This window comes from Narcine bancroftii, chromosome 3 (assembly GCF_036971445.1).
Source record: "Narcine bancroftii isolate sNarBan1 chromosome 3, sNarBan1.hap1, whole genome shotgun sequence".
In the NCBI taxonomy this organism is placed as follows: Eukaryota; Metazoa; Chordata; class Chondrichthyes; order Torpediniformes; family Narcinidae; genus Narcine; species Narcine bancroftii.
Genome location: NC_091471.1, coordinates 309360750 through 309370182, shown reverse-complemented (window position 1 = coordinate 309370182; position 9433 = coordinate 309360750). Strand labels below are relative to the sequence as shown.

At 39.3% G+C, this 9433-nt stretch overlaps 1 protein-coding gene across 4 annotated transcripts in view; it reads right to left on the bottom strand.

Moving 5' to 3' along the window:
- Positions 1–2208: 2208 nt before the first annotated feature.
- The window catches only part of LOC138759051 (tight junction protein ZO-3-like), a 110824-nt gene continuing 103599 nt past the window's right edge, over positions 2209–9433 (bottom strand). For all 4 annotated transcript variants that reach the window (XM_069928892.1, XM_069928895.1, XM_069928894.1 and 1 more), the window contains 3 exons: positions 7989–8252; positions 6869–6909; positions 2209–4366 (listed from right to left, as the gene is read on the bottom strand). In XM_069928892.1, the coding sequence (XP_069784993.1) occupies positions 4267–4366; positions 6869–6909; positions 7989–8252 (405 nt within the window). In that variant the 3' untranslated portion in view covers positions 2209–4266. The remainder of the gene's footprint in view (positions 4367–6868; positions 6910–7988; positions 8253–9433) is intronic.

Below are 9433 nucleotides of genomic sequence, written 5' to 3'. Positions count from 1 at the left end.
TATACAAGACATGGGTGAGGACAAATTTGGAGTATCTGTGCTTTAGTTTGAAAAGAGACAAATGTTTCTGGATTCATCAATTTCTTTTCATCTTGTACCTTTAACATTCAAGAGTGTAACAGGCCCGAACACCTCGTGGGCCTTGTGCTGCCCAAATCCAACAGAACCATACAACATTGTAGCACAGAAATAAGCTCTTTGGCCCTTCGGGTCTGAGCTGAACTATTAATCTGCCTTGACCCACTGACCTGCAACCAGTCCATAGCCCTCCACACCCTCCCATTCATGTACCTGTCTAAATTCTAAAATGTGAAAGTTGTGCCCACATTCAACACTTATGCTGGCAGCTAGTTCCATTGCACCCATTACTCTGTTCCCCCAACTTTCCCCTTTTACCCATGTCCTTTGGTCTGTATCTCACCAACCTGCATTTACTTTGTCAAGACTAAAAAAAAATTTTAAATACCTCCATCACGTCACCCCTCCTTCTTCTTAGCTCCAGGGAATGAAGCTCAAACCTGTTTAACCTTTTCCTGTAACTCAATTCCTGATGTCTGGGCAACATTCCAGTAAATCTTCATGGGATAAACTCCAGAACCTGTTTAATCTTTCCCTCTAACTCTGTCCCTGACATATGGGCAACATCCGAATAAATCTTCTGTGCCCTTTTTCTATATTATTGATGTCTTCCATGTAGTTTGGTGACTAAACCTGTCTTCAGTTTCCAGCAGAGCACAAAACTGGAGCAATAAGAACATGGAAACAGAAAGTCTGGTTGATATTCTATCCCAAGTTATAAGCATTTTCAGCAACTTGATCATTGTTATTTAGTATTCATCTATTTCATGTTCAGTATGATATTCACATGTGCCATTACCTGTAGGATCAGATGGGATCAACTTTACCGATAAACTGCTTTGTAAGAAAATGAAAATTAATGCAACTGCAAATCTGTCAGCCTCCAATTTCAATACAACCCATTCTGAAATCAGCAGTTTTAAGAGCCTATTCTCTTAGAGATTGATGGACAAAGCTGTGTCAAGTTGGCACTCATTTGAGATTGTTGCTTTCAGGATACTAATTTACCCAATTATGCAACCATTCAGCAAGCTTCCAAACAATAAAACCATCTGATATCATTAACTGAAGACAGGTTATAGGAGGATGAAGATGCCAATAGCAGTGATGATCTCTTCATTTATGTAATGTGTGTAAAATATTCCAAGGTATTTCACAGGAGTCATTAAACTGACTGAGCAATGCGGAGATAACCATACCGTGTGAAGCGAGCAGAATAATACTATGAAGTTTTGGATCTAAGAGACTTGTGGTATCCTTAAAAAGAATAGGAACTAATGCATAAAAGTTAAAACCACAGCCAAATGGATTCAGGTAGATCAAGGAAATGGTTACACTGGACAACAAATATTTTTCTTCCTGAACACATTTGGGTGTATTTTATGGATTTTGGGCTGGTGATCATGAAAATCGCCTTAAAATGTTCATATTACATACTGTTTTTAGATGTAACCTATATTTGTGATTTCCTTGTCACGTTTTAAGTATTTCAAATATACAAAACCATGGAGTGCAACATACCACTGAAAATTCATTTTCTGCATTCGCACTTGGACTTCTTTCCTGCTGATTTGGGTGAAGAACATGGTGAAAGGTTTCGTCGGGATATTGCGACGTGGTATTGTAAAAAATAATTCGATGTTTCTCCAACTTCATATGTGATGCAGCAAATCTGAAATTATCTTTGTGTTTAGCTGGAAGTTATCATAATTTTTTTCACCAATCAAACATTTTGGGGGAAAAATTGTCCAGTGTTATCGCTGTTTTGGACATTCAGATTAAGTGACTTATTTACCGATGACAGTAGTTCAAAATTATTTTGTTGGTTGAAATGTAGGTTTAAAAGTCTGATTGTGATTGTGTAAAATTATTATTTCCTTTCTAATTCCAAATGGTTTACAAATAACTGTGATGTAGGATACAGCAATGTAGGTGGAATAATGTGGCCTGCTGGTTCCAGTGCATCCATTAAAAGTCAGCAAAACATTGGAAGAGAAAAGGAAAAACTAGCTTTTAAACTTCATTGAAAATGCAGGCTGCAGTTCCTAAAGGTGAAGCCTCTCAATGGGTTTAGGAGAGTCCAAGAAAATGTTTGTGCACATAGTAAATAAAAAGGAATGAGTCAATGCATAGAAAAAAATACACATTTTAATGAAATATTGGAAAACTTTCAAAAACAGTTCGATAGCCGGAGAAGTTGTCAAGATGCAAAACTCCTGTTATTACAAGGAAATGTACCACAGTGGAGGGACTGTGATTCGTACCATTCCTCATTAGCAAGCTGTTTGGAGTCATTGGAACCATATTTGGAGTTCTATTTTGCCCACCACCTACTCATTGCATTTTTGTGCAGGAACAAAATGTTAATTCCTCACTGTCAGACAGGTGGTATACATACTGTATATGCTGTCATATCAGGGGATCTGAAACTTAAAAAGCTTCACCTTAAAATCTGGGGTCATACTGTATGCCGGGTCTAAAATCCGAACCTTTGAAGCTTCAACAACGCTGCCACCTTCACGCCAGCTCCCAATGCAATCTCGCACATGCCCTGTTGGTTATTGGCAAAGTCTCAGTGCACCTCTGCCTGGTCCAACTACTGTCAGCTCTGTTCAGGCCTTGAATGGCCTGTTACAGGAGCCAATGGTGGTTTATTTTTGAATATCCAAATAAAATGCAAGCCTTTGAATAATAATTTGTTATTAAAATATTGTGATTTGCTTTTAACAGCATCCACTGCTCAGTGGTAAGTGCCAGATTTGGGTTGTCTTGTTACAAAGGTTATCGCTCAAAATCTACATTTTGGGTAGAAATTCAAAGGTTGTCCTATGCGAGTCGTCTTATACAACAGCATGTACAACACTTGATGGTTTAGATGCTGAGTGAGGAAGCATTGTCCGACTTTAGGCTCTAAATGATGGTATTAAATCCTCCTGAATCAGCTATTCAAAGGACACAATAAAGCCCCCTTTATATAATACTAGCAATGTACCGCAGTAACAAGGCTGTATATGTTACAGGAAGAATGACGACCAATTGTGTTACACCCAGAGCCATCTTGAGAACTTTCCAGAGCTATCTGTCATTTATTCTGCAGGCAATTCAGTTTTAGTTATCATATGTGTTCTTTGATCCATTCCTGATAAGTTTTTAGATATCTGAATCTGGCAAATGATAGATTTTTAAAACTACTTCACAGTAGCAAATCACTTCAGCAGAGAGTTCATTACCTGGTGGGAACAAAGAAATAGTTGGAGATGATGCTTGTGATTCAAGAGATCATTACATTATGTTTGAAAGCCATCATGGCAACAGCTCTATTGAAGTATCAATCATAAGGTGTCTCCATCTTTAGTTCCTGCTCTGTTAAATTTGCAGAGAGAGAAAGTGAATGCCCTTTTCAAGATTTCCTGTGTCCCATCAAGTTGATTTGAAAGTTATGCTTTGGGTCTTGTATCTCAGTACAAGAATTTATTCATTTTGTTTTCAATGTGCAGAAATACATGCACCAAATAATTCCAGCTTGTGTCATTCAAAAAATCCCAACTGAGAGCAAAAATGCAGAGGTTAGTAACCCACAAAATTGTCTGGAATATTTATGGTTTGAAAAGTCACGAAATGAATGAGCCTAGTATTTCCTTTTAAGCTTGGATATACTGCTCTTGTTGATGTTCATTTCCATGTGGAACTGTCTTCAGCTGCAAGTCCAAGTTGCATGTTGGATCAGGTGGAATCATTTATTTTGTATTATGGTTAATAATTTTCCTATTTCCTCACAGTGTAGGAGGAAGCCATTTGGTGCATCTTATTTGAGACAAATCTGAATGAGCAAGTTCCCAAAGAGCCTCAGATCAAGAATTGCCCAAATTGCCCTTTGTGGCTGCCATATGCAAAATGGATCAGTGCCTCCATCCCTTTAATTTATATGATAATATGGACAAAACACTCTGATCCGGGCATGCTTTTGCTGAATCAAACATTGACCCATCAAGTCTTCAGGGAGGCGTGTATCACATTGAGATTCTTTCATTTTGTCTCGTTACAGAATAGGGGAGAAGGCTTGTGCTGTATTTATTGCATTTATTTAAAAATTAACATTTACGAAGTTATTTTTTTTCAATCTTCCTGTTTAAGAGCAGTCGTTGACATTGTTCCATTGGCGGAATGTTTCTTCTAACGGGACATTGCTTACAATTCCGTAGCTGGTCCATTCCATTCATCATCTTCATCGGAGCTGTAGACTGGTTCTTGGCTGTACTTGATTGCATTGAAATCCCGTTCGCTTGGCCTGTAAAATGATGATTGAAGACAACCGTCAAGAATGTAGATGTGTATTCGGAATGCATATAGTATGTGACCGTAAGACATCAGTAAAGTATTTTGAACTATAGTATGTAATCAATTTGCATGGTAAATAACACTTGTGTTTGGTGGTTTTCATAGAGAAGTTACAAGACCATTTACAAACAGTGAAGTATTTTAGTAGTGCTTTGTAGTGCATCAATTTGAGGTCAGCAAGTTGCTACAAAAAAGTCAGGGAACCAAGCCCTTTAAACTTCTGAATCTATGCCAAACATCAATCAACCAGTTGCACTAATCTCATTTTATTCTCTCAGTAGTCCCACCAATTCTCTACATTTGTTTTCACACTAGAAGAGATTTATAGTGGCCAGTTAACCTATCAAGCCACACCTCCTAAATTTGAGGAAACCTGAGCTTCTAGAGGTAGCCCACAGGGGTCACATGGAGAACACACAAATTCCACACAGCATCACGGGGTCATCTTGGGTCATTGGATCTATGAGGCTGAAACTCCACTGGCTGCACCACAACTGCAAACCAAAAGTGTTCATTGAGGGGTAAATGTTGACTAGAAAACCAGGGGTAACTCCAATGTGCTCTCCTTCATAAAAGTGCCATGGAAATTTTCTTGTCCATCTGAGAGAACAGAATGGGCCTGTGTAAATGCTTCATGCAACAACAAAAAAACGTGGAAAATCCAGCTCTCCCTCAAAATACAATGGAGGGTCAGCCTTGATTGTTGTTCTTGAGGTCTTCAGAACAAAACGTGAGCTCACGACCTTCTGACTCACTTAAGGTTTAGTTAACTGAACCATGACTGGCACCAGTAAACAGCAAAATTGCAGGCAAAAGTGAGGCCACTTTTGAAAGCTGTCACGCTCAATGTTTTTGACCAGTTTTCCACCCAAGAAGTGAAACAATTTGCATGTTGGGGATTTAACAATAAAATATATACATGTTATTTATTTCAGTGGCATATGGATAAAAGATGGTTAGTGTGTAAATTGGAAATTGCTTTTCCCTAAGGACGAGAGGTTTCACCTCAATATGATTCTAGGTGCATTCTCACCTGTACTCTCAATAAACTGAGCTCTTGTACTCCAATCTAATTGCATTAAAGCCAGCACATCATTTGGGTGTTGAAATTTCAAATCAACTTACAAGTACACCAATGTCCATCTGAACACCAGTGCATTAGAATTAAAATCTGTTCCCTGATATTCCCATCTTCAGAGAAATAATGAACAGGGAATTAGAGGACAACCACCCCACACCATTGCACCTACATAATTGATTATTAACTTTAAGGAGATCGAATGTAGAGATTTAAATTTAGACATACAGCATGGTAACAGGCCATTTTGGCCCACGAGCCCACCCCGCCCAATTTACACTAAATTACCCTACACCTCCAGTACGATTCGAGCAGTGGGAAGAAACGGGAGCCCACGAGGAAATCCCATGCAGACACGGAGAATGTACAAATTCCTTACAGTCAGTGTGGGATCCTTAGTTGTGGGAAAGGTGTGGAGTCTGAAAGAATTACTGAGCAGTAGAAGAACATGTATTCCGCATGTACACGGATGAATGTAGTACACAAAAGTGCTGGTGAAACTTAGCAGATCGCAACATTGATAAGAAGTATAAATTCTTAGGTTACTTTGGTTACCTTTTACTTTCTGTGGCTGATATGTGAATCGTTGTGTTTCTCCAGCACTTCTATGTATTTCATGACCCCAGCATCTGATTTTTTTGTTTAACTCCTTGTGCTAGGATGACCTTTATTAGATGCTCAATGAGTGTTTTTAATCTGTAAACTGCATCAGGTTTAGATCCAAGTTGTAACTGTTATGAAGTAACTAATAGCCCTTTTACACTGCATCCCATTTAATTGGTGTGTGAATGACCACATTTAAAGTCAGCTCGGGTCGTTCACACTGGACCAAGAAAAGCCAGGTCAGTTTGACCTTTTATTTAGGAACCTGACATCCCAGTGCCAAAGGAGACGGGACTTGCAGTGTTACAGCGTCTGCATCCTGGGAAGGCAGGTAAGCCTTTTACACAGGAGCTGACGCATTTTGCATTGGCTATGATACTAACTACCTTGGTGGGTAATTACTGAGATGAAAACACCCCCACCCATCCCACGTTCACATGATCACACAGATAAGTGAAGCGGTTCAGTCCTGTCTCTTAAGTGCAGTGTAAAAGTCAAATGTTTCTCCAAAATGCACTTAACAAAGTACAAAGATGGTCACTGTACATTGCTAATGTAGAACAACATTACTCATTTGAAAATTAAACACTCAAAAGAATGACTATCGATTTTTTTTTTTTTTTAAATTCACCTTTTGGTTATCATTTGAATTAAACCCAATTCCTTTACAGAAAAATCAGATGATAATTCTAGTTTAGCGATGGTTTTGGTCTCATGGACAGAAAGCAGAGTGAAATAAAATGGCTTGGATAAGAATACAAAGGCACTTACCTGCTATAAATGGGTCCCCTGTACTGCCCCTGAGGTTTTACCTGTTGGGAAAAAAACAGAGACTGAACAAGAGCATTGCATCAAGCACAACATTAGATGGATTTGTATTGGGGGAATTCCTGTACCAAATCTATTGCTGGTCATTGCCTTCCACTTGCCAAGATAAATGTTAAGGTAAGTTCAGACTGACTGTGGCCAAAAACATTGGAGGAATGTAAAACTGTGCAGATCCTCCATTTTGCACCTAAACCACTAAGATAAAGAGAAAAAAAAAGAGTATTTGGAAATTGCATGTTTCATAATTTTCTTGAATTTAATTAAATGGTTTGTGTTCTTTTTAATTTCTAAAAACATTTAGTAATGAAAAATATTTATTTTGAGCCCCTTCAACACCCCAATGCCTTCATTTGTGTGTGGGCCCTCCAAAGCAAACAGAAGCTGGAGCAACTCAGCAGCATCCATGGAGAGAAATGGTTCGCCACCATCAGAAACTTGATGAAGGGTCTGAAAGATTTACTCTGCCTGCTTGCTGCCTGGCATGCTGAATCCCTCCAGCTCCTCATTGATTGTTTAAGGTTCCAGCATCATCAGTCCTTGTGTTTCTTTTCATTGCCTCAGAAGGGTGGCCTGGGAGCCCAAATTGCTAAAGGATCCAGAAAGGGCATAATCCTATTTAGCACAAATGCCGATGGTGAACATGAATAGAATTATGCTAGATTAAAAATTGCAGTCCTTTACATTCCAATGTTGGCATTTCCTTAATTTTTCTCCAATATTTCCCATTTATTGTGAAGGTTAAAGCGTTCATATTTGATTTCTAATCATGTGGTTCCAACTGTTAGTTTCTGAAGTTGCCCCATAGTTTTGCAATGATCATAAGAGTGGATTTGTCAAAAACATATTTTAAAAGAACATTACAACCTATCCAGTAAAATGCACTGGAAAATATTCTGATTTCATGAGGGCTTGCTTTTCACCAAGATTCCATTTCCCTTTGGACACAAGACAGACTGAAGATGCTAGAATCTGGAGCAAAACATAATCGCTGGAGTTCCTTCACCAGATTGTTTTCCATTTCCCTTTCACTTGTTAAATATTAACCATCCATGGTTTCACATACCTGTGCTTGTGGGTGGGTCTGTGGAGCATCGCGTACTTCTGTTGGGAACATGTTAGATGCTCCAGTCCTGATTGGTTCAGAGGACCTACTGATTGCAGGCCCAGCCAGTCTGTCATCCATTTCATTATCTGTATAAGCCCCGCCTTCTCCATCCGTGTCCTCATAATCACTGTTTGCTCTGCTCTCGTCGCAGCTCAGGTAATCCATACTCACGCTGTTTGAATGGTTCAGTAGTTCTATGTCTTCATTCTCTGTTTCTTCAGCCTGAAACACAAGGTTTAAGTTGGGCACGGTTAATGCTGGGGCTGGTGCAATGCTATTACACCACCACGACCTGGAAAGAGTTTGCATGTTTTCACCGTGACTGCATGGGTTTCCTCCCACCCTCCAAAATGTCTAGGGTTGGTCCATTAATTAGGTGGCATGGGTTTCATAGGCCGAAAGGTCCTTCTACCATGCTGTATCGTTTGTGTTTTTTAAATCACATGATCCAGTAACCTACCCATCAACTATCAATTCCTTCTTTCTGCATTCTTTCATCCCATTGCATCTATTTCATTTCCTTCTACCATTCAGAAGAGATCTACTCCATGGACTTTACCTCAAACAATAATATTAATACAGTCAAGCCAACTGTGGAAAACTCTAAACATTTATTTAATCTGCTTTGTGGTTCATGAACTATTTCCCCTGTTGTACCCCTCTTTTACAGTTCAAGGATAAATATCCCTTTTATGAACATTGCATGAAATCTCTTCTTTAGAATGAACATTTTTATTTCTCATCATTTCTTCTGACTTTAGGTGTACACAATTAGGAAGCCAAAAAGAAGGCACTTCAATCTGCACTTCATCAGGAGTAGGGCTGTATTTTTACTGGAATACACAAACTCAGCAGGTCATTCAGCATCTATATATAGGAAGTAAAGGGTAACCAACGTCAAGGTATGAGCAAAAAGCAGCCTGAATAAAAAAGGTGGGGGGGAGGGGGAGGTGCACAGGCCAACAGGGATAATTGGTGGAAGAAGAAAAATAAAGCTGAAGTGATGGGGAAGGGGGCAGCTCTCTGTGCTGAGGGGAAAGGAAGAACAGAGAGAGCTGAAGGAAGGGAGATAGGGAGAGACTGGGGAAGGTATTTAACAGAAACTGGAGAAATCATTGTTAATGCTCTGTGGTTGGAGAGTGCCCAGACAGAATATTTGGTGATGTTTCTTCATTTTGTGGATAGCCTTGGATTGGCAATGCACAAGATAGACATATTGAAGTGGGAATTGATTATGGAATTAAAATGGTTGGCCACTGTAATGCAGCAGACAGAGCGAAGCAAAGGTGCTCAATATCTCCGTCTGCGCCCAGTCTCTTCAATGTAGAGGAGGCCACAACTGAATCACTGAATGGAGTAGATGACCCATGCAGATTCACTTATTTTCTCTTCTACCCTCCCAC